The sequence below is a fragment of the Microtus oregoni genome, unplaced genomic scaffold (genome assembly GCF_018167655.1).
Source record: "Microtus oregoni isolate MIOR12 unplaced genomic scaffold, Mior012 000004F_ref0000308, whole genome shotgun sequence".
Taxonomy (NCBI): Eukaryota; Metazoa; Chordata; class Mammalia; order Rodentia; family Cricetidae; genus Microtus; species Microtus oregoni.
In genome coordinates, this window is record NW_024543063.1 from 21744653 (window position 1) to 21769768 (window position 25116).

A 25116-nucleotide genomic window follows, 5' to 3' on the forward strand; every position below is an offset into this window, starting at 1 on the left:
GTTTTTCTCATTGTTCTCTCTCAAACTGTTCCTATTCAATGACAGCGAAGGCACAGAGAGAACAGACTGCAGGGTTTGGGCATCTTTTGTAAACAAAGGCTTTTCGTCCCACCTGGTCCTGTGTCCAGTGCTATGACAGTTTGTGATAAATTATCAAGATTTATAATCCTTGACCACTTCATGCTCTCCTCTGCCTTTTCCTCTCTGTCCATCTGAGCTGTGTTGAACACTGACTGATGTGCTTTGTGTAAGAGGAGAGAAAACAACCAATTGAATTCATGCATTGGGTTACTGTCTCATTTGGAAGGGAGGAGAGGGAACAGTGTCTATTAGCACTACAGGCAAAAGGACAGAGTCAGGCACATTGCAGGCACCTGGCAGGTAGGCACCTGGGTCCTGGACATGAAGATGGTACCAATCATTAACCATAACTCTGCTCTTATGATCCTATCCCACTTTGGTAGTACTTTATGTATGAAATTTGAGGCTTCATTTTAGTGTACCCCACCTGGCCTCTTGGAGATTTATCCTATTTTTTTCTAAGACACCTCAAACAAGGTCTTAATGGGAGATCTGGTGCTTGGTGCAAGAAATGGGGGCCTGGAATACTATCAGGCTGTGGTAAGTCCAGCTCCTGAATTTGTACAGTCTCTTGGCTCTATAGCTTCGTGTTTAGAATGAGCCGAAAGGGTCAAGAACTGTCACTGGGACTTCTGTCACTGGTGCCTGGACTCTGCCTGCAGCTTACTGTGTGTTCATTTTCTTTTGCACTCAGTACGCTCTTGCATCCGTGACTGTCCCCACCTCCTCCTCTGTAAACAAGAATGGAAAGTGTGTTGCTTTGGTCTTCGGCTTTACCCTCCCCCTCTGTATCCAAAATAGCTGCTTGGAATTCATGAGAAAGTTGTCTTCAGATGTTTATAATCCTGCAGAACCTCCCTTCTGTTTTTTATAATAAGACGATGCTGATGTTGGTGTTTTGGGTTAGAGAGGCTAGCCTGGCTCCCAGAGTGTCTATTACAGGGCAGCAGTACTTTTTTTGTAGCCTGTCCCAGCAGCAGTGGTGACCCTTGAGACACTGTCCTAGCCCTACAGTGTAACAAACAAGATCAAACAAAGCACTGGGGTGGGGGTGGGGTTACACACAATGGTTGTGCTTTGGGGCAAAAGCAAGGAAAAGCTCTGGTAAACGCAGTGTACCCCAAATTATATAAAGAGCATCCCCTTCTCGGGCCAAGCTGACTCAAGAGCATTCACTGCTAACCAATGAACCCTTTTGAGGTTTAACAGCTCGTAATTTGCACTGGCAATCACCCTGTTGCTCTGAAGTTTTACATCTTGCCTTTAAAGTTAACAGTTGTACTTTTTTGCTGTGTTCCTCCAGTAACAGCATTGTAAACACGAGGGCTTCGCATTTTAGCCTAAATTTGAACAATGTGTTTTTAAAGGAGCGCACCACATCAAAGCCAGGCTGTTGGGGCATGTTCTACAAATTCCTTTCTCTATAGTATTTAAAGCTACAAATGACTCATAGAGTCGCATTCCATTCAGATTAGTCATACTGGCAGAGCTCCTGGCTGGGGCCTTACTGCCCTTTCTCTTTGTGGCCTCAATCTTGAAAGCAGGTGTGAGCATCCAGCCAAGACAGATGCCTTTGCCTGCTGTCTTCAGATCCCAAGGAAATCTTGGGAAATGTTGCCCTTGCAGCAGTAAAGCCGAGGCTTCTTCCAGACCATCAGTTTTGTTCTTGTTTTCTTTTCTTTCTTGAGAAAAGGTCTCGGTTTGTAGCCCTTGCTGGGCTAGAACTCAGCACAGAGGCCAGGCTGGTCTGGATCTCACAGAGCTCTGCCTGCTTCCCAAGCGCTGGGATTAAAGGTGCACACCACCATGCCCGTCCTTCTTTTCTTTTATTAACTCAGATAGTCTCCGTGTCAAACGACTTTCTCTTCTCCATGCACCTTCCTAGCTTTGCACTTAATATTAAGAACATTCTGCCAAAGCAGTGGTCAGAGTGAGGGAAATTATGGGGAAGGGAGCTTTTGTACTCCTAGTTTTGAAAGCAACATGGGAGGATATAAGGGCACTGGGCTGGAACCTGACTCTGTCTACACCAGGGCTATGAAACCACGTGTTAGAATCACATACTCTGGTGGTGCAGAGGTGAGGGCATGTCAGGGGTGTGAAAGACCTTGGCCTGCGTGGCTGTGCTGCAGAGAGTGCAGCTTGGAAAAGGAGTTACTGTAAAGAGTGGCACCCTCACGGATCTCCTTCAGGCTGGGTACACGACTCCTCGAATTCCCTTGGTCGTCAGAAGACAGCCGTGCATTCTCTAGATTTCTACAGATAACAAAGTTGAGAATCAGCCCAAGAGCTTGTCTGAAACAAAGGGGAATAAAGGGAAGCTCACATTCAAACTCCTCTGTAGCCACCACAGCTGAGAAGCAACAGCGCAACTTCGGGTGCTTACTTCAGGCTTGGCACCTGACGTTCGGGTTCTGCTGGCTGCGGTGACTTGAAGAACAAAGCCAGGCAGCCTGAGCAAGCTGCTGCGGAAGCTGGGGCGCTGTCTCTCCCGCCTCTCAGTTCACTGGAATATGTGCCCCTCTCTGGAACTCAGCTGCCCTGCTCTGGAATCCTGTAATGTTCATGGTCACCTGGATACCACGCACAGACTCTTCTTTCCATACTCTAGCCAATGATTTATTTTTGTTTTTGATGGGATCTCATGTAGAGCAGGCTAGCCTTGGGCTTGTCATTTACCCAAGGCTGAGTTTAACCCCTTGTCTCCGTTTCCCGGGTGCTAGGGTTAAGCATGCACCATCAAACCTCACACACTTTATCAAATCTTTTTTTTCTCTTGAAACTGTAGAGAGGCCTTCCAGTACTAGCTTTTTATAGGACCAAACCACATGTTTAGATGTTTCCAAAACTGCTCAGAGAGCGATTTGCCCCCCACTTCAGCTGTACAGGATGAGTTGGGTTCTAGCTTTACGAAGTTTGGTTCTGAATTCTCACTTCTGTTCATAAAGGAAGCTTTACTTTTTTGGCAATGGTGGACAGGTATTTCAGAGTAACCCACATTCATTGTTGTCAAACCTCAATAATATAGACCGTCACTCCTCAAAATCATATTTGAGATTGGCCACAATGAGGCAATTAGAGGCAGGCTATTTCAAGAGTATATAAATCTCCCTGAAAAACCCCAGGAGGCTTTATGCTTTAGTCTCAGGGAAAACTTTTTCTGCATATATTAAATGCAGATACACACGTGGAATGCATACATGCAGACACAAGTACCTGCAAGAACATGCATGAATACATGATGAGGCTCACAGATGCACAAGATCAGGATTCTGGCCGGGAAAGGGTTTATCTGACCTAGCAGGCCACACAGAGAGTGGGCCGTGGACGCAGAGTTAGGTTCAATGCCATCACACTCCAGACCGCATGCTTCCTCTAGGACACTTTATCACAGCATAGACTTGGCTTCATCCACAATTCCTCGCTGACTCTGACCCATTTAAGAATAGCAGAGCTCCGAGGACCAGGGCCCAAGGCTCCTGCTTGTTTGTGTATTTCTCCAGAAGGCCTCTCAGGCTGCTTATCTCAAAGTTTATCCACTTGGGGTTGGGGCGTCCTCACCTTCCAAGTTATCCGCCGGGTCTTCCACTCTGAAGGCTTGAACATCACACTTGCGACAGAGCGCCTCCTTTGGCTGATTGTCAGCACCACTACCACTTTGCTTTCTTTTTTTGTTGTTGCTTTGGCCTGGCAAAGGATGTGGCCATAGGATGGAAGCTATTTTCTTTCTCGTGGTGGATCTACCCTGGGCTGTCCTCCCTTAGTACCCTTGGCCCAGTCCTGTGATTGACTAACTCACTGTCATGGCCAGGGTTCCACCTGCAAGAGATGGATGCCCGGGGGATGGAGGGGAGCTTTTAGCTGTAATGATGGCTTTGAACCATCACCATGCCTCTCTGGTCCCGTAAGGCTGTCAGGGACAATTTCCCAGGTCAGGGGTTATTTCCATAATTATGCATTGATGTCAGTATGTCTGTACATGCGATTATGCACTGACCAGGCTTGTGGTATTTGAAAAAATGGATAGTGTGAATATTTAAGGCTTTTAAGACAGCACTCAGTGCAATCAAATATATATAATACATCTCATCTCCCAGTCTGTTTCTTGCTCCTGGATGTTCGCTAATGTGTTAAGAACTCTAGAGCCCAGGCAAATTTGTGAGCTTTGTAACAGGCTGAGCTGTGTTTCCGAAGCCTATGTTTCTTCCTAGCCTCCACTGCTTGAGTTCCAAGGGCTAGCATGATTGGGCTCCTGTGTGGTCCCTCGCCTAAAGTAATAGCCTCCCCCTTGTGCCTGTGGTGGTCAGCAAGCTCTTCATCTTCTTCCGAGGGCACCAGCCCCATTGCAGAGGCTCCATCTAACACCTGTCAAAGGCTTCACCTGCCTCCACAACCCCAGTGAAGGTATAGACCTCATTGTATGGACTGAGGGGACGAAGGGGCACACTTCCAGTCCATAGCAGGTGTCTTCTGAACTTGCACCAACAGCTACCCGAGATCACAGGGTTGGCCAATGAGGACTCCTGGCAAAAACCACTGTGTGTGGTGGAGTGGGGTACAGAGGCTATGCAAGGAAAATCCCACCCATGTCAAACCCCGTTCTGCTCTCCTTCCACAGCTATTTCTGCTCTAAGCTGCTGTATCAGACATTGTTACGGTGAGAGCTGAGTGACCTGTCTTTTCTTTCCCTTCCTACTCCCATTCTCTTTTCCTCTTCTCCTTCAGTCGGATTTCTCTGGATTAGCACATGGAGTGGGTAGGCGGGCCGGAGGAAGGGCAAGTAGAGGTGTGGAGGGTGAATCTTGATTGTGAACGTGTTTGAGTTAAGTCCAGTCCCAGGCAACCTAGCGCCTGTTATTCTGGAGGATACTCCTGCATGCAAGTGGTACCCGAATAATAGCAACTGACCCGGGTTGGAGCAGACGCATGAACCAGTTAGCATGACCACACTGATTAGGCTTACATCATGTTGTGTTGTTATTACTGCATCTGGTCTTATCAAATCACCACAAACTGTATGGGTCCATCTCTCTCATGTAGAGCTTGGGTGGTAAGGAAGCTGCAGACGGGAAAGTGAGCAACACAAGGCCTATGCACAAGAGCAAAACGTCTTTCTGACTTTGGAACTGATGAGAAATCCCTGTATTTGTGGCCCCTCTCTCAGATCCTTGTTAGTCTTTCCTCAGAGAGAAGCGTGGTGTGACATAGAAACTGCCAGATGCTGCCACATAACCTGCAGTCCACATAGACAGTAAACAACTCCCTAATGCTCGGTGCAGCATCCTCTGGAGGGCCCATCTGGTTCAAAATGGCCCTTATTCTGCTTACAGTGCAGAATGCTTGCCTGACTGGAATGTGTCCTAGTTTTCTAGTCTGCAGACTCCGGGTTGTAGGCCTCTGCTGCCACCTGCTGGCAAAAGCAAGTACTGAGTGGAACCTGCTGGACATTTTCAGATGGATGATGGTCAGTGTCAGTGATTAGTGTCCCGCAGGAACTCAGTAAACACTGAGTGTCTGGACTCACCGGCAACCTCACCACACCCAAATACATTTCTTTTTTTTTTCTTCTGATTTGTTTTTTTGTTGTTGTTGCCGTTTTGTTTTTTGAGATAAAGTTTCACTATAGCTTTGGAGCCTGTTCTGGAGCTTGCTTTGTAGACCAGGCTGGCTTCGTACACACAGAGATCTATGTGCCTGTCTCTGCCTCCCGGATGCTGGGAATAAAGGCATGCGCCACCACTGCCCTTCCCCAAGTTCATTTCTTAACCAAGTTCCCTAGTAAGTCACATACAGAGAACAGTGAGGACCACCTCACTGGCCCATTAGAGACCAGAGTCCACTGAAGGTTTATAAGCAACTCCACCACCTCCTGCTGACCCCAAGAACGAGTAACCAGGTGGCATCTTGTTTGAGATACCCAGTCTCCCCAATTTATTTTGGGGACTCTGAAGGCAAAGATCAAAGCTTTGTCCTCTTGGAACTCAAAAGAAGTTTTTGCACTGGTGCTGGAGATACTGCTCAGCAGTTAAGAGTGTTTGCTGCTCTTGGACAGGACCAAAATTCAATTCCCAGAACCCATGTTGAGCACCTCAAAACCCTGTGAAACCGCAGCTCCAGCACATCCAACGCCCTCTTCTGGCCTCTATGGGTATCTGCACATACACACACATATGCGCACATGCACACACACACACACACACGCATGCACACACACACACATATAAATAAATAAGATATATAAAGATACAAGCTTAACAAAAAATCTGCAGTAAAGCAACTTGGCCAGTCTTTAACCAATTTTTTCGGGTTAGCTGCACCAGTAATCCACCCTGTTGGGGCCATGTGGGACCAAGAGTACACAAGTGGCTTTTTTCTTCTTACTTGGAACTTCAGTCTAATGAAGAGGTCAACCACCAAGCAAACCTAGCTGAGGAATTTCTATTGGGCATCTTGCCAGGCAGTCAAGGTCATAGGAAACAAGGAGTGACTAAGAGACACCCACAAACCAAGCATCTACGTGGACTGTAATTTCTTGGATTGGACTGTGGAACAAAAGCTTAGAAAGACTGACAAAAGCCAAAGGAAGTCTGGAATTGAGGTCTTGGCAATATGTTGATGGTTGTTTCTTAGTATTGACAAATTATCTTAATAATATAAGGTATTAACATTACCAGAATTGAATTTTCAGTTACCTTTGCCATTACAATACACACACACACACACACACACACACACACACACACATATATATATATATATATTCCAACAAAAAGCTTAAAATTACTCTTTATGTTTAGGGAGTGTGGGGCCAGGGCACTGAATGAAACCAAATGAGTTGGAGGACAGTGGCAAGGAGCACAGGATAGTGGTTCCCTGTCCTGCTACCACAAGTCCAAGTCAGAACCAAGCACGCCCTTCCAAAGAGGGTATCCTGGCTGCAGACTGAAGTCAGGACAAATCTGTGCTCTCAGGGAGGGGGTGCTGCCATTCCCTGAAGACTACCTGGGAACCAATCATGGGCACACAAACCTCAGCTGCAGGTCTGGGCCAGCTCTCACAGGTACGCATGCAGAGTCCGAGGTCCTGATAGAGTCGTAGGGAGCCCACATGTGGGGTTCCCCTCTGTATGCTGTGAATATATTTTGTTACCATTGGTTAATAAAGAAGCTGCTTTGACCCATTGTAGGGCAGAATAGAGTAAGACAAGAAATCCAGGCAGAGATAGAGGAGGAAAGAAGGCAGAGTCAGGCAGTCGCCATGTAGCTGCCAAAGGAGAAAGATGCCAGAACCTTACCTACCTACCAGTAAGCCACAGCCTCGTGGTGATATACAAATTAATAGAAATGGGTTAATTTAAGATATAAGAGCTAGGTAGGAACACGCCTAAGCTGTTGGCCAAGCAGTGTTGTAATTAATATAGTTTCTGTGTGATTCTTTGGGTGTGGAGCCCCGGGAAACGATGGCTTACATTGCTCAACTGTCATTCAGCTGCTGCCTTCTTGTTCTTCTGTGTTTCTCTAAGAAGTGATAAAGTATTACGTGCTTTCAGAATCCACAGTGAACTCTCAGTGCTGGGTTTTGCCGAGCCTCAATCTCCCTCAAAGGGGATATTAACTTCAGGGGGTACATTCAAGAGTCCTAAGTAAAATCTGGCATTTGTTGGGAATCGTAGCTAGGGCAGAGGGAAGGTGGTTTCCAGTGATTTCAAACAGAGCCAGTGTCCGAGTCTCCATCAGACAGCGACATCCTCAGACTTAGATTCTGGTGTTAAATGAGGGACTAGCATATCCATGCCTGGAGCACCATGGAGAGAGACAAGGGCTTGAGATCTGTGTCTGTGGTAAGTCACTCCAAACCCTACCTGTGAAATAGATAAGAAAATTCTACCTAGAAAGATAAATGGGACCAAGACCTCCCAGAACGATGTGGAAGACACTCACGAATGGAAATGTAAGGATGAAGCTATTCAGATTGACCTTTATAAATTCCTTTATGGATGGCATGGGCAAAAATGACAAGTGTATTAGAAATCAGTCAAGGAATAAGACGTGGGGGGGGGGAGGAGACAGGGTAAGCTGGAAGGGAGGGAAGGGGAGGGGAGAAGGCAACCCAGAGGCTTTAAAAGAAATACATGACTGGAAAGACCTGAGGATGAATAAATTGGACTATTTGAACCTTTGTGAAACAAGCAAGAAAGCCACATGCCCTTGTGGAAGGGATGAGTGGGGTAGTCTGTGTTCTGGAGCTCTTCTGTATTTCTACCTATGTGTCTGGTTCCCCATCTTCCATTCATAAAAGCTGATCGAGTAATATGTTCCCAAGAGAAGAATGGTAATACCTAGGTGGGCATGTAGCAGAGTTAGACCTTAGGACTCTTTCTGAGAAGCAGTGTACCCGACTTCCTGCCCCTGACAGGTTCATTTACTCAGTGGGTTCCTGGCCTCTTGATCCCAAGTCACCGCTGTCCAATAAATGGCCTCAGCTTCAACCAGCTGGAGGGAAGAGGACAGCGGGCTACATCACTTTCCATCTCAAAGCTTTCCGTGCTGAGATCTCAGGTGCCAATTGAGATTGGGGCTTGGCTGGCATGACTGATTGGCAAGATGGAAATGTCAGTGTTTTTCTCTCAAGTCATGGCTGTCTGTTACCCTTTTTTCAAGCCATTTAAACATTATGAAAGTCACATGATTTTAGGTGAAGTCCAAGATATTTAGAGAGAGATCATATTATAACTAATGATCCTGAAAGTAAAGTTGCTGCTAAGTGCCTACGCCCATTCAAAGATCATCTTTTGAAATTAGTAGACCTGGGGTTTCTTCCAGACGTTTCTGATCTTTTTAAGTAAATGATTTAGCGGCTCTCTTTTCAGGAGCCTTTGCAAATCTAATAAAGTAACATTCTTGAAAGAGCGTAGGGGGCCCACGCCGCTGCTCTTGATCCTTGACAGAGATACTACAACATGCAAGTGATTTGTTTAGTTTTCCTTTTTATTCCTTGTTCAGCTCTCTAGTTTAAGGGAAAAATATGATCACGTCCTGAGATGTCACCATCGTATACTTTGAGTGGCATGAGTCCTTATTGGCTCCTCTGCAGATCTGTGAACGCCAGCAAGTTAAACAGCCCTGTGTCCACTCGTGGTGAAGAGCAGGGAAAGTGACCATCAACACGTAGCACTCCTCAGCAGTTCTTATCTGGAGAAAATCATTTCTCCTCCTTTAGCCATGAAATGTAGAGATTTCTGTATTATACAGAAGGGTAGAAAACTGAAAATTTTCCATCAAGAACCACAAATCAATAAATTGTATGATCTCAGTACTGGAGCCGTCATGGAGCTAAGTCATCTTAAATAGGAAATGTTCCCCGGGCCCACTGAAGCATGTTCGCCGTTTCATGGAGTAAGATTGGGGTCTGACCTCCGTTTGCAGGGACATGGGGTGAGTCCCATAATACTAATATTCATTGCCAGGCTCTTCAGAGCAGAGCCATTTCACCCACCCAGGCCTGTAAATGTTCCATGTGTGATTATTTAACTAAACAGGAAAAGTCCATGCTGGACCCTTGGGCTTCCCCAGCAGCCCAAAGGCTCCTCTGTGTTACAAAGTTGTGCTGCCCCATGAAGTTTGTTAATGACTTTTCGCTGTTCATTTCTTAGCAAACTTTTAGTAGCTAACAACGCCACACGTGTGCAAATCACTGCTGAAAGTATCTGCAAATGTAACCCGGCTTGTTCTTTAAGGAGTTCCTGATGTTGGGATTTTATTTTCAGTGTGTATTAGGAGTTAGTTCAAACACAGACATTTAATAGGCTGCCTGGTGGTGTGAGGGATGTAACAGGTGTTCCCTGCATACTGCTAAGAGATGGATATGCACCGCCCCCTGCAGTCCTCTTAACAGTCTCACAGGGCGGGGGTGGGGGGGCTCTCACCATTCCAGTTCATGAACTAGGAGACCAAGACCAACATGAGGGAAGCCACTCACTCAAAGATACGTATATGTACCACCGGTTTTCAGCCTTCCTCATGCCGCCACCTCTTAATACAGTCCCTCATGCTGTGGTGACCCCAACCGTAAAATTCTTTCGTTGCTTTCATAATTGTAATTGTGTTACTGTTATGAATCATAATGTAAATATCTGATATGCAGTATATCTGATACTGGACCCCTATGAAAGTCATTTGACCCCAAAGGGGTTACAACCCACAGATTGAGAGCTGTAGCTATAAAGGAAGGAGGAGGGATCTTGTAAGGTCGTTGCCCTCCAGAGCACTGGAAGGCAAACAGCCCCCTAGTTCAGCAGTGCCTGCCCTGTAGAAACCGCCCGCGGCCTGTTTAATGAAGCATCTTATCTGGGGCGTGTTCACGAGTCCAAAACAGACCGAGGAAGCCATCTACTGATTCTCTGCCAGCGTGTTCCCGTTTGAAACTGGCGATATCTTCCACTCTCCTGAAGCTGGTCCAGACCCTGTGCTGTATCCCTAGCCACCTTGAGCAAATGTCAAAAACATGAGAATAAGGCTCTGGAGACATGCCCACAGGACCCTGGACCCTTTGGGTTCCAGAAGAGAGAACAGCAGTAGGAACAGTGGATGGAAGTTGCAGAAGTGTGTTTAAAGATGTGTGCAGAGAAAGGAGCTGGATGGCAGAGTAGACAGGAGCCTTGTTCCTGGCCTCGCACTGACCCAGAGTGCACACACAGCAAGCAGGAGGTGACTGATGACTGATGGCTGACTTAAAACATCTCTCAGAAGATCAGAGATTTATTTACACTTAAAAACTAAGTAGGGCTAGGCGGTGGTGGCACATGCCTTTAATCCCAGCACTCGGGAGGTAGAGACAGACAGATCTCTGTGAGTTCAAGGCCATCCTGGTCTACAGAGTGAGTTCCAGAACAGGCTCCAAAGCTACATTAGAGAAACTCTGTGTCAGAGAAAGAGAAAAAAAAATTGAGTGGCATCATGTTTGGGTCCTGGGTTAAGCCATTCAAATAGCAGGGTAGCTTGTTATTACCAGAAACTGAATTTGAAGAATTTTTAAAAATGCCCAGAATGTGAAACCTCAGTTAATGCTACTGTGCTAATGGAGATTGTGACGCTGTGACTCTCTTATAAAAGTGGACCACTCTGCTCTGTGTTGGAATTTAAGGAAATGGGAGGTGAGATTTTAGATCCGGGCCTTTGATATTAGCTGAGCCTTCTTACACTGCTCTTTTCTGGTTTTCTGTGTTCAAGTCTCAGTGAGTCCCACATAGCCACGAAAAGAAGCACTGGGTGTGGGTGGAACCGTCAGAAGTGGCGAAGAGGTACGGTGTCTAACTCATTCCCTGGTTCAAAAGTGAGGGCAGTTGGGTAGGTTATAAGAGGCCAGAGAACCTTGGCTCAAGTACTGCTCCTTTCTCTACTGGCCAGGTGACCTGAGATGTCTTGCTGACACTGACTATCTTTAATTAGCCCATCTGCGGAACTACTTTGGGAACAGAAGCTGAGTGAAATCGGAGCCCTTGAGAGAGCTCTATAAATGGGGTGACTTTCATGCCTCTGAGTGCCTAGGGATGTGAGTCCTCGCCTTGACCAGTGGCGTTTCTTCTGTTGGCCAAGCCTCAGTTCTCCTTGGATGCTCTGCAAATGGGTCCAGAGAGAGGGGAGAGAGAGAGAGAGAGAGAGAGAGAGAGAGAGAGAGAGAGAGAGAGAGAGAGCGCACATGCACAGGGCCTACAGGCCTGAGGAACTCTCACCATCTGCCCCCTAACTCTTTGCCTCTCCTTCCATCATGAAACAATTAGTCCTCCCAAAGGCAACTGTGAATCATCTGTCACGGAAACACAGCAGAGGACACTGGCTTTCTTTGAGAGTGTGAGGACACTGTCCACTCCCATTGGTTTGGGTCCTGTGGCAACGTTGCCACGTTGAGCTGCTCCTGATTCTAATCAGAGTCCCTGCCCATCTGCAGCAGGCTGTCAAGTGTTGGCCCGCGTTCATAAGTACAGTTAGAATTCTCTTGTTAAAAGCAGCCACAAACAGCAAAGTTGGATTTGGATCTGATTATATGAAACAATTTTAAGCAATAAGCTTGTGTTGATTTGATTCATGTAGTTGGCATTTCAGAAATTCACTATTCTGAACAAAGACAAATTCCTTTATAAAAACAGCAAAAAACTTTATCTATAGGATAAATCTTGAAAATTCATAAAATGTTTATGGTGAAAGTTGTTTAGTGTTTTTATTCACTGTCGTCTTTAATCTAGGTTAAGACAGTGACATGCGTTTTGCTGTACTCAAAGATCATAAAGTAAAGGTTCATCATTAGTGATGAGCATGGGCACAAGTCTTTCTCTGTTCTCTTTGATTGTTCCAGTCAAGAAGGGATAACAGGCTTAAGAGGTCATCAACGCGGGATCTCAACAAAAGAGGACTAGTTAGAAGTAAGTATCAGGGTCCCAATAACAACACATAAACAAAGTCACGCAAGAGTTTCTTGACTAGTTTTTGTGGACTTCTCTTGGACAGATAAAATTCCAGCTGGTTTCAGAGATCAGTTCTCCCTGGTCTCCCTGCCAGCTCACTATAGTTGTGACATCTATCCACCTTGTCTATGCGAACAGCAATGAAACAAGCCATTCGCAGAGATGGAGCAAGAAAGATCGCATGCCCACTTGCTTTCCATCAGAGGATGCAATTGTCCTTCTCATCCTCTCATGGGGCCAAGTGAGTTCAAAGCCTTTGCTCCCCCAGTCAGCCACAGCCGTCCTGGGTGGTCTGTGATGGGTGATGTCTGGTCCAATCAGATGCCTCTGGAAGTGACAAGTGCAGTTAATACCATATTTATTTGACAACAGCTATGTATTTGGGACTGGTCCAGGTCGTGAGAAGTGTCATAGCTGTCCCTTACCATTTCTGAGCTTCTGTCCCTGGTAGGAGGGAGCAGAGGTACACACAGATGGCATCTCTCTCGGGCAGAACATGGCAGCTCTCGGATAAGGACAATTAGCAGAGAAAGTCTGAACACTAAAGAGTTTGTACTAGGGGAAGACTTCAGTGCTGGTCAGGTGTTGACAAAGGGAATGAGACTTCGTTGCTATCGGTGATGCGAGAAAGATTCATTGCCAGTTAGCAGGCCTTGCAGATCTAGGAGTGAAAAGATGACATTTTAGTGCCACCTTCTTACCTGTATCCAACAGAGAGTATGAAGTTTCTTCCTGAGGTTTAAGATCAGACTGTTGATATGGGATGTCCTTCTGCATGCTGTGAATTTGTGTTACTTTCATTGGTTGATGAATAAAGCTGCTTTGGCCAATGGCAGGGCAGAGTATAGCTAGGTGGGAAAGCCAAACTGAATACAGGGAGAAAGAAGGCGAGGTCGAGAGATGGCAGCAGCTGCTGGAGGAATAAGATGTAGAGTATTGCCAGTAATTCACAGGGTGTTTGGTGACACACAGATTGTTAGAAATGGGTTAATTTTTATGTAGAGCTAGCCAGTAAGAAACCTGTGCCATTGGTCAGTTTATAATTAATATTAAGCTTCTGAGTGGTTATTCGGGAACTGGCGGGGGGGAAAGAAATCTCCAGTTACAGACTATATATTTCTCCTTCAAAGAATACCTCCATGTGCTAACTGAAGTTCTTATACTATCACAGCCTATATTTGGAGTATGTCTACAGACTGAGGAACCTCCCTCTCAGTCATGTGACCTTTACATTTTATGTCTGTCAGCTACCACACTGTGTGTGTTGGGTGGAGGTGGGGTGAGCTGACTGAGAAGGGCATTAAAAAATCAAGGCAGAACACGAATCCCTTGAAACATGGCATCACCGCCACTGGGTCAGTCAGCTCTGCTCCTGTTCTCCCTTGTGTATGCAGCCCTTCTCCTCCCGGAAGATGAGACTCATGTGTCTCAGTTAGGTGTGCTTCTGGTACCCAGGCTGGGAAGACAAGCAGGTTAGAGGGAGGAAGGAGAGGCCCCAGGGCTAAGCAGGAGAAGTCAGGCAGCATAATCAGCAGTGGGCTAGGGAGGAGTTAGTTGAGTTGGGCATAAAAAATGAAAGCAGACCTTTAGACATATGGAAGGTTAAGTGATGAAAATTAAATTATGGAACATGGTAGAAGAAAAAAGTCAAAGTGGGCCAAGTGTCAAGAAGCTGAGTGTGAATCAAGCACATGGCTGAACCATGCTAAAAATTATTTGCTCTCTGTTGAAATTAGTATTGACAGCTGAAGTTAAAATATGCTTGCTATGTGTCTTTTTCGTGTTGAAATAAGGATGACATCAAACAGCTGGTTTTCTCCTCTTGGAATCCTAGGGTACACTCTTCCTTGTAAATGTCAGCACGATGGACAGGCAGTGTGTGATTTCCCTTTACGCTTTCTTGCTGCAGGAAATACCAGAAATGGTCCAACACCCTATGGGTTCCGACTCACGCCAGAGGAAGAAATGAGGAGACAGCGCCTTCACAGATTTGATGGCCAGTGACATGGCACCACGCCCAGGAAGACGTGGTCCAGCTGTGTGATTGTAGCCCGTTCAGTCTACTCCCCAAGCCCCTTATTCATTGTGAACAAAAGCAGAGCACACTGTTATTGTTACAGATCACTCATGTCTGCCACGAGCTGTCACTCCATGGCCCCAGCCAGGCTGACATCTGGAAACCAGGCTTGCCCCGGAAGTGCACAGCTTTCTATCTAGCCCTATGTTCTCTCCTAAGCCAATGGTCACCTCTTCAGCTAGGACCAATTTCCACACACTCCCCACCTTCCCACCCAGCTCAGTTGCACATTTACACTGGGGTTGAAGACTGTGTCCTTTATAGAAAGTATTTTTTCACCAGGTGAGAGGATCATCTCTCACTCTGCCTCGGTGCCCTGCCTGGCAGGAGGTGCAGTGCCACCACCGCTGGTCCTCCTGGCAAAGTTCCATGATGATGCCAGGAGAGGATGTGGCTGCCTTCCTGGGACAGTCCATCCACTATCATGCAGGCTGCTTGGGGGGCTGTGTCTGCCTGCTGTTCACAACCCCTGCTTTGCTCTGCGTGTAGAATATCTGACTGGAGGGGAATAGGAGAGATCTAAGATGGAGAAAACACCCACTCACTCATCAGATAGCAAATGGCACCAGCAATTGGGGTGCACAGCCACACCTCCAGGAGCAGGAGACTTGTGTAACTACTCCACAGAACAGCGGCACTCGCCCCCCACATACAGAGCAAAGCGGAGATGAACAGTTAATTTCTCACTGGGTATCCCATTTGCTGGAAGTGTTTCTTTCTTCACCAAAGTGCCTTTTCATTGGTCACTGTTGTGCCTGGTGTCTGTCATAAACAGGCATCCAAAAAAAAAAGAATGCCCCAGAGAACTTCAGTGTTTAGAAAACAGAGTGTCCGAGTCACGGAAGGTATTTGTGTTGCTTGTGTTCTGAGAATAAAAGGACAAAGCCAGAATTATCGCTACTACCTGACTGTCTTGGAGCCTTTAGTTCAAAGAGAGTTAGGAGCAACAAATGATGCTCCTATTTTAACTCACATTCATGTGTAGTTTCTGTAGGCAGGCTTTCTTACACACAGTGCAAGCATCTACAAAAACATACTATTCATGCAGATGAGCTTTGGAGGGGAGTGCATGGGACCTGACTTCGTTTACAGTTTTGTATTCTGTTTTCAAAAGTGTGTGTGCATGTTGCTTTCAGAAGATTAATTTATAAAATAAATCAAGAAACTTGTAACCAGTAAAACCGACTTTAAACTAAGTATTATATGTCCATTAAGAAAATTCACAGGCCGGGCATAGTGACACACACCTTTAATCCCAGCACTCAGGAGTCATGGGCAGGAGGATCTCTGAGTTCAAAGCCAGTCTGGTTGACATATGAAGTTCTATGCCAGCCAGAATACACACAAGCACACATGTATGTACACACAGCGGAAACCCTGTCTCAGAGAAAGAGGGAGGAATTGAGGGGCGCAGGAGGGAAGGAGGAGCACATGCTGAAGTAAAGAAGGAAAGGAATTCACAGTGTGTAAATAAAACTCCAAATGCTCAGCTCTAAGATGAGCTGGTGCCCGGGGTTGACATTTTGAGGCTATTAACGTCTCGGTTTTCTGTTGTGTGCATTTGACACATCTGGTGCCGGCCAACTGTGCAACACCATGTCTGCTTGCTCATATGAACCCACCTGCATACACTTGACACTCGCATACAAATGGGCTAAGCAAATCCCTGAAGTCTGAAAGCATTTGGGCAGGCCAGCCAGCCAGTGGTGCCTGAGCACCTTGGTTGAATTTGTAATTGGTATAAAGCCGCAGTTAGTTGATGTTATGAATTATGCCCATGAGCCTGGGCATATCTTTAAGCACATTTAAATTGGAGTGGTCTGGGCTAGAGAGATGGCTCAGCTGTTAAGAGCACTGACTGCTCTTCCAGAGGACCTGGGTTCAATTCCCAGCACTCACATGGCAGCTAATAACTACCTGTAACTCCATTACCTTGCCATACCTTTCCTATCTCCCTCACTCCACACTCGAAGGCTAACTAAATGTTATTTTCCCACCACAGTTCATTTTCAATTAAATTAGAACTCTGCTAGCTTGTATGTGGAAATATTTTATTATTTTTTTATGTACCTTGAATCTAATAATAATACCTTCTTGCTTTGGACATTGGAATCCTAATTTTGGATGGTATAGTTATGCGGGTTTTTTTTCTTTATTTATGAAGTGGAATGTCACCAAATGTTTATAACAGATGTGAGAAAGGTCATTTTAGTTCTAAGTGAAAATCAGGTATTTTTCAGAATAAAGATGTTTTGGAAATTACGGTAGTTATGTTATTCAAGTAATGGGCTTACCCATGTCTATTGTTTTCTGTGTCTGGAATTTTTTTCTTTGTTTGTTGTTACATTTTTGTTTGGTTTTGCCCCATTCGCAAATAGGAATGCTCAAAATTATGTTACAAACTGGAAGTGGACTAAGAAAGAGTAGAGACACTGATTACCCCTCCTAACAGGGAGGTAATTAGCACCGAAAGCCGATTTTTAAATTTGGTTTCTTTATCAATAATCTTCCAATTGATTGTCTTTTATGTTCCCAGGGTACCCAGTTCCCAAAGCTTGGTGTGGGCAGTTAGCTTAAAGACTTCTTCATTCAGAATCTTTTCCTGGTTCTCAAGGAGGAAGGACTAGTTAAGCTTGCTTCCTCTTGAGGACTTGAGGAGCGTTGCCTATGATTGGCAGTGTTGCCTGTAAGAATACCTGCTGGCAAGGCTGGAGCTAAGCAGTAAAATAACTGGACTCAGGGCATTGCCAGGGGAGCTGGCAACGGGAATGACCAGAGGTGACCCTGCCTCTGTTGGAAGCCCATGTTCAGGAAAGAAGTGTATTCTGTTACTCCTAAGTGTATCATTTCTTCTACCCATTCCCTTCGATCCCTGCAGCAATTTTTTAACCTAATTCGCACTCCCCCCCCCCCACGTTTTTTTTCTCCTCCAGTGTTTTAGAATCGCAAGCTGTCAGCTCTGAAGGACCTTGAAGCCTCTCGATTCATTGCTTTGCTCCATATTTAAAATACGTCTTCACTCAGCTCGACATACCAATGCCAGTTGGGCTTCCAAAACCCATTTTAGCCGTACCACTCATCATCTCAAATATCTTTTATCGTTTGTCTGTGGACACATGGTAAAGGTCAGAGCCATTAACCGCAACCACCGGGCTCTCCCAGCAGCTTTGGACCTCGGCCCATGTGTTCCTAACAGCTTGCTCACTGGTCTTCTCATCCAGGCTGCAAATGCGTCTCATACTGGGATCTCTTCAGTACTGGATTGGCATCTCCTCTCCCTCAGCCCATTCTGTCCTCCACATTCTGTCGCCAAGTTGAGGCCTTTCCTAGAGACCAGAGCTCACATCGCAGACCTGCTGTTTTGTTTAGTCTGCATCTCTTGATAGCCACACGTTACTTGGCAATGCTGATTGTGCCGTGAGAGTACATCTTCCTTCCGAGGGCAGGACCTGGGAGAGTATAGTCACGTTTCTCGTTTTCCTCGCTGTACCTTCAGCAGCGTTTTGAAATGTCGGAGCATTTCAAGAGATACTTGAAGACTGAAATGAAAAGATGCTCATTCCTATAATGACAGGTGGTAAACCAAAGTGCTTCTCAAACTCGTGTGTGTGTGTGTGTGTGTGTGTGTGTGCGCGCGTGCGCGCGCGCGCGCGCGCGCGCGCCCAGAGGAGCCAGAAGAGGCTATTGGGTCCCCTGAGACTGTGAGCTGCCCAACATGGGTGCCGTGAACAAATTCCAGTTTTCTGAATGAGCAGCCGCTAGCCTTAACCACCTAGCCATTTCTCCAGGCCCCAGTACCCTGACATTTTTTGGCACGAGTTCTCTTTAGACACTGATCCGGAGAGTCCAGGGATCCACCTGACCCCACCCCTCTCTGTGCTAGGTCTGTATGGACAGTACCTCTTCAAGCCTGATTGTCCATAGGTGTTGGGAATCCAAACTCAGATCCTCGTGTTTATGCCGCAGGCGCCTTACCAACCGAGCCACCTCCACTCTCGTTATGCATTCTACAGCAAACTGGCTTTTCTGAGACCAGAGGAACATTGTATCACCCATTTTAAATATCCCCCACTTTTAACAAAAACTTAGGCCAAGAATACCCATGTCCAGCAGCGCGTACTGTTGTGGTTTGGATATGAAGTACCCCGTGTGCTTGCCCTGTCACCCTTCAGGCTGATGTGTTGAAGCCTTGTGATGCTGAGAGAAGTGGTGATTTTCAGAGGTGGAGCCTAGTTGGAGTGAGCAGGCCTGTGCTTGGAGGCTGTGCTGCTCTGGGCCACTCTTGGTGGCTCTCAGTCTGTTTCCTGGCCACCATGAGGCAAGCAGCTTCTGCTCCGTGCTCCCACAGCGTGAGACTCCGCTATACACCTCAGTTAATCCAGCAAAGCTGCAGCGGAAGCTGAGTTCAAATAAACTCTCATTCTCAATTGTTTCTCTCAGGCGTTTGGTGTCAGCCATGAGAAGCTTGCTAGCACAGGGAAGTTACAAGTCCCAGTATCTAACTGCCTGTCTCCTCAGTTGGCCTTCACACCTCAGCCTTTCAAATAGTCCTGGAAGTAGGCAGCCTCGTCTATTAACTCACATGACAACTCAGGCCTGTTAGGGCTGAGACTCATACTGCCCCTCACCTGGGATTGATTCCACCCTCTTGCCTAAGGCCTGGTTCTCTCTTTTTTTCTCCACCCAACACTGAATAGAGAAGTATACTTCATATAGCCTCAGAATCTCACTTTCCCCAGCCTTGGCTCTTCCTTCTGGCAAACTTATGTTCCCCACTCAGCCAGTTCTGAGGACAGACCACATTATAAGGTAAATTTAAAATGAAGATGGGCACAGTGCTGGGGTGGTAGCTCAGTCAGTGTTTGCCTTGAGTACTTGAGGATGAGTTAAGCCTTCCAAAATCCACATTAAATTAAAGAAAGCTAGGCCTGGTGGTACATGCTTGTAATCCCAGGGTTGAGGACACAGAAACAGGTGGGTACCTGGGGCTCCTGGCCAGCCAGCTAGCCTATGAATATCAGATCCGTGAAGATGCTTTCCAAAAAAACAAGGTGGATGGCACCTGAGAGCAACAATTTAGGGCCTCTAGCCTACATATGCACAACACACACACTTAACACACAACATGCATGCACATACATACATCTGCCTATAGAATACATAGTTTAAAAGAAAATACATTCATCAAGACAGTGGTTTTGGAAGCCATCACACAATTTTATATATAATGAACCATATCATAAGTGACAATACAGCAAATATTTATGGGTCAACAGTAGATCGGGCATCTTGCAAAAGTTGCATGATCAAAATTTCTTACTCTAAAACGATAGGCTAGAGAAAGTGATGCAGTTTATCAAGTGTTTCACATCTTCCCAATGACTCATTAAATATTTAAGCACCATAAGGTTCAAGCATTTCCCATGGATGTGGCAGCTAGGCGCCCTGCTTTTACTGCGTTATGCGGAGTTTCTTGTGGATAGCAGAATTGTAGAATGCTGACTTTTTTGATGCCAATTGTTTGGTCCCTGCATACCTTACTCATAATGTCCCTGCAGGAAATTGTGATAACTTTTTGTGGTACAATAACCAAGAACTGAAATAAAGAAGCATTCCCAAAGATGTTAAGAGCTGGCTAGGTATGAATAATTCTAGCCAGTAATTTATATGCCCTGGGAGGATCAATGTGTAATTTTGTTGGTTTTTTTTTTGGGGGGGGGTGGAGACAAGAAATAGTTTTCATATCGAATACCTTATTTTAAATAGACAATGTGACGATAATTGGTGCATGGTGGCTGCTATGCACTAGGTAGGTAATAATCCAACTTTAATTTTCAACATGAGTGTAATGTCCTAACTTATAGATGAGGGAAATTTAGCAGAAATCACCCATGACAACAGAATTGGGAAGGGACACATCTGGACTGAAACCTGGGTCCAACCAGAAGTCCTCCTTTTCCCACGCTTCTTACAGCCAGCTATACCAAATAAAAGAGACAGCTGTTAAACCATTCCAGTGGTCCGGTAGGACCCCTGATCCCAAAGGAGAACCGTCTGTTTTGCGGTAACCTGCAGGAAGTGCAAAAGGAACTCTTTGGTGAAGTCCAAGTCTCCTGGGTATTCTGCTGACTTTTTCTTAGCACTCAAAACACACGGACTTCGGAGATGCAACTTGGTACCAAGAAGTCGTTAAATCGTGAGGGAATACAGATTGCAGCCCAAGCCGTCTTGCTATTTCAGTGAGGGATCTTCTTTCTGCCAAATCTCTGAGCAAATCTCATTTCTGATTTCTGCTCAGAGAGAAGTAATTAGAAAGGGTCAGTGCTGGTTGACTGGCGTTGTGTTGATAATTGTAGTAAGAGCTTGTGGGTGTGTGGGAATGTTTGACGTTTTGATATTCTGAAGTAAGAAAGACTTATTATGCTGGGCACCCTCTTAGCAATGATATCTTATCTACAGAGCTGAACATCAGAGGTTTAATAAGGTATAGAAAATTGTCACTGAATGACAGAGCTGAGTCAATAATAGGCACATTCATATGTTAACAGTGGACAACCGAAGACGAGCAAAGCATGGTCCCTGTCCCACGAGGGCTTCAGTATTTAACCAGAGAACAAAAGGGGTGTACTAAGATATTAGAGAATGGAGAGGGAGAGCAGAGAGCCCCCCAAGTCTCTGGGAAGTTCATACACCTACACTAGTCTACTGTGCTAGGATAAACGTGTGTCTACCAAGCCAATGGTCCCAAGGGAGAGCATCAATGGTAAAAAGAGGAACCAGAGACACAAAGAAATGGGAATGTTTTGCAGATCTGTGTGCAGTTCAAGCTAACAAGAAATGCTCACGAGAGACGCTCGCAGACAAGCCTCACAGTTCACGATGGACTCTCACCCCCTGTGAAGTCATTTGGACTTCATAGGCGGTGTGGTCATTGTGGATTTTAAGCCAAAAGATAACAAAATCTAATTTGGGTGGAATTTAGAGGATGGCTGGGTTTCCAGACTGGAGCTATCTCCTGCGAGAGGCTAGGTGGAAAGCTGTGTGTGATGTAGGGAGCATGGAGCAGGTAGTAGCCCCCACAAAAATGGGGATGTTTCAGCCTGGGGAACAGACCACAGGCAGCATGGACACCTGCCTGATGGAGAGGTTCCGCTTACCAAGAATGAAGACCCAGAAAGAAACACCCAGTGCATGTTTGGTACGGGGCCTCCAAATAATTCCCATTAGGGATCTAAGCACATTCCAGCTAGACAAGGGCGGAGGTCCTAAAAAGGAAGTTTAGATAAGACCATCACAGTAATGGGTTAGGATAACTACAAAGCTTTGTTCGTGTTCCCCTCTGAGCAACGCTGCTCCAAAAACATTGAGATATAGCCAGGTGGAAAGAGAAATAATAACTTTAAAATAACATGCTCTACTGTCCCAAGAATGTTTTCCTCATTGTTTTGCCCTTTTGGACCATTTCAAAATACATTTCTGATCCATGCCATAGTCAGAGGGGGGATGTGGAATCTATACTTGGACTTGTTTCATGGCTTCTCTCTCAGGGAGCTAAACTGCCCTCCTGATTCAGCCAGTCCTGAGTTATTTATGAAGAGTGTTAATATCCTAACCGCAAAGTGGAAGGATTTGACGTGTGTTCTAATGCTTCACCTGTTCCCCTCACCTCTTCCTGGAACCTGTTCTCAGACCAAGTTCATCATGAACTATCAGGAGGCCTGGTTTGGGGATCCTGGAAACACATGAGTAATGCAAATAAAAAAGAAGTGGGCTTCAATTTCAGACACTCAAAACATTCAACACGGATAGCATGAACTCAAAATCAAATAGGTCAATAGGAAATATTCTGCTACATTAAGAAAATATTTCATAATAAAATAGAGATGTTCAGCCCTGGTTACATAGTGAATTCCAGACTAGGATGAAACAATGTCAACCATGTCTTCAATAACAAAACAAAAACACCAGGTTTCTTTATTTTAAAAAAAAAGAAAGACAGACAGACAGAAAAAGAACAAAGGAAAAAAAGAAAAAAGGCTGAACTCCTAGCACATTAGAATCTCCAGGAAATTGCCAAGATTTTGAAGCCAGCGTGGAGTTTTGTAGTGAGTCCCGGGCCAAGTTGGACTCCAGACTGAGGCACTAGCTTTAGAAAGAATAAAATAAAATAGACATTATTGACCAGAAAGTTCTCTTAAGCAGCCACCCCACAGGGAGCCTACAACAAAAACGCTAAATGTATTCTGCATAACGGAGCCCGCCATTGATCAAAGGATGACAAGGAAAACACGTCTTGGAAATGCTTTCCTGTTTCCCTTTATTTTCAGTCATGTGTGTGAGTATGTGTCTGTGGGTGGGTATTTGTATGTGTACAGGAGTGCCCACGTAGGCTGGAGAGGAACTGGAGTTATGGTGACCACGAGCCATCTGACCTGGGTGCTAGGAACTGAACTCAGATCCTCCAGGAGAACCATAAGTGTTCTTAACTACTGAGCCATCTCTCCAGGCCCGGAAACAAAATTTTAATTGAGTTTTTCTCTCAGTTTATTCTTAAGTGCCCTGAAAAGTGAGTTCTGACATGAGTGTCACCCTCAGGGGAAAATCCTTTCTTCTATTAAAATGCCAATTTTACTCTAGCTGGGGAAGGTTAGTTTAAAAAAAAAATAATAAAATAAAGTCTTTTCTAGCAAGACTTTCTATTTGTGATTTGTTGCCATCCCTGACTAAGTAGCCAACAGATCCTTTGGTATGCAGAAAAATCACTGCAAATTGACATGGATCCTGCCCGTGTGCAGGAGCTGCTAAGGTCCAGTATCAAACAGCTGTCTCGCCATGATGCTAATACAATATAAAGAACGTTTGAAAATTGGTGAAACGGATGCTCCCATAAAAAAACAAAAATCACAGGAGCTCAAAATTCAGACTGGATATCGTCTTTGTTTCTGTTCAAGAGAGCCCCGCGCCTTCCTGGTGGGGTGACCCTGACATAAATGAATCGTCTTACCTAAGTTTAATTAAGCCAGCCTTTAATTTTCTCCCAAGTGCATAATGACAGCCCTGTCACTTCAGGAGCCAGTTGCCATTATGTGTGTGGAGGAGGAGCCTCGCAGGTTCTCCTGGGGAGGAGAGCCAGAGGCTTTGTACCAGCCTCAGGATTGCCTGAGTAAACCCCATGTGGCTTCAGTGCCATTAGCAGAAGGACACTCTGGCCCCCCAACTGGGGAAAAGTAGTCTGTTTGCAGGTTCCCTGGGACGGGGAGTCGATTTTTGTGAATCACTACCTTAATATTCATTAATAGCTTTTAGGCTCCTAATCCCTTATTGAATATATTTTTCTATAATTGCTACTTTTCAAAAGGGTTGCCAGAGCAGGCATTTCTATTCTCTGTAAAATGCAGGAGAGAACATAATGTTTTATATTAGTCCGTGAAGTGTTTATGCTAATGTTGAGGCCCTGGAATACAGGACTGCAGGCCTTCCTGGCAAAATGACTCATTCTGCTTTGAAATGAACTGCTAGTGTAGAGAGGCTCTTTTTCCTTTCTTCCTCCTTTTTCAAACCCTCTTTGGGCCATGGTCCCACAGTTATTTAAAGTGCATGGTTAAAAAGGATAGATTATAATAGATTAGAGAGGAAATCATTTTTGAAACATTGAAAATCTCTGCTACATAGCTTCATTTGTTGGCCTATTTATATTGTTCCTGTAAAATCTAGCCAGAAGCCCAATAGATTACAGAATAATTGACTTCAGTTGTCTGAGACGCTATCAACCAATGAATGAACTCTTCAGTCGTTTATAATCTGGTCTTTGTCATTCATTTGCTTTTCTGGGAATTAACACATGTTCAAATAAAGCCTGTTCTTCCATCTTCTCAATAAAAGGGGAATGTATGGGTTTCATCTGGATTGGTGGGGGCCAAACAAATCCACGTGTGCAGCGTTCACTTGATCTGTAGCGAGGAGAAGGAGGGCTCCTGGAGGAGCCACGCTGAGACAGGGCGAGGCTGAAGGAGACGGGAGAGAGCACCACTGAATTTGCTACAGTAGTTGGGGCATCTTTTCCTCCACGGAAGTCTCTCTTGATGACCCTTTGCATGTTGTGAGTCCTCTAGCTGTTTTAAATTCGCAGGCAGACCTGGCACCGGCTGATTTTCTGGCGCTGGGCCTGAATGTCTTTCAAGGTGTCCGGTGACGGGCTAGAGGAAAACTGCTGGTCTGGGCTCACCGTGGTCAGCCAGAAGCTGTATTTATTGGCAAAAACGTGACAGGTTCCATGTCGGCCCTGGCATTCAAGGAATGGTGCAGCTCTGAAGTCTTCTAGGCAGCTGCCAGGTGACATGAGGGCCTGCCCTCCTCCTTGGTCCCCAGCTCCAGTGTGCTACCGAGACAAAAATGAAGAGTTAAGGCTCAGCCAATCAGTGACACACCTGGCTCTAGTTCTGCTTTGAAAATTCCTACATCACTCAATAAAAAGCAACTTAAATCTGCTGAGGTGCAC

General features: G+C 45.5%; 2 protein-coding genes across 2 annotated transcripts in view; one reads left to right on the forward strand and one right to left on the reverse strand.

The window, feature by feature from the left end:
* The window catches only part of Rhbdd1 (rhomboid domain containing 1), a 123342-nt gene extending 106462 nt beyond the window's left edge, over positions 1-16880 (forward strand). The window contains exon 7 of the mRNA XM_041650756.1: positions 14451-16880. Within this exon, the coding sequence (XP_041506690.1) occupies positions 14451-14545 (95 nt within the window). The 3' untranslated portion in view covers positions 14546-16880. The remainder of the gene's footprint in view (positions 1-14450) is intronic.
* A 2950-nt stretch (positions 16881-19830) lies between these two features.
* Col4a4 (collagen type IV alpha 4 chain) overlaps positions 19831-25116 on the reverse strand; it is a 120971-nt gene continuing 115685 nt past the window's right edge. The window contains exon 48 of the mRNA XM_041649674.1: positions 19831-24996. Within this exon, the coding sequence (XP_041505608.1) occupies positions 24736-24996 (261 nt within the window). The 3' untranslated portion in view covers positions 19831-24735. The remainder of the gene's footprint in view (positions 24997-25116) is intronic.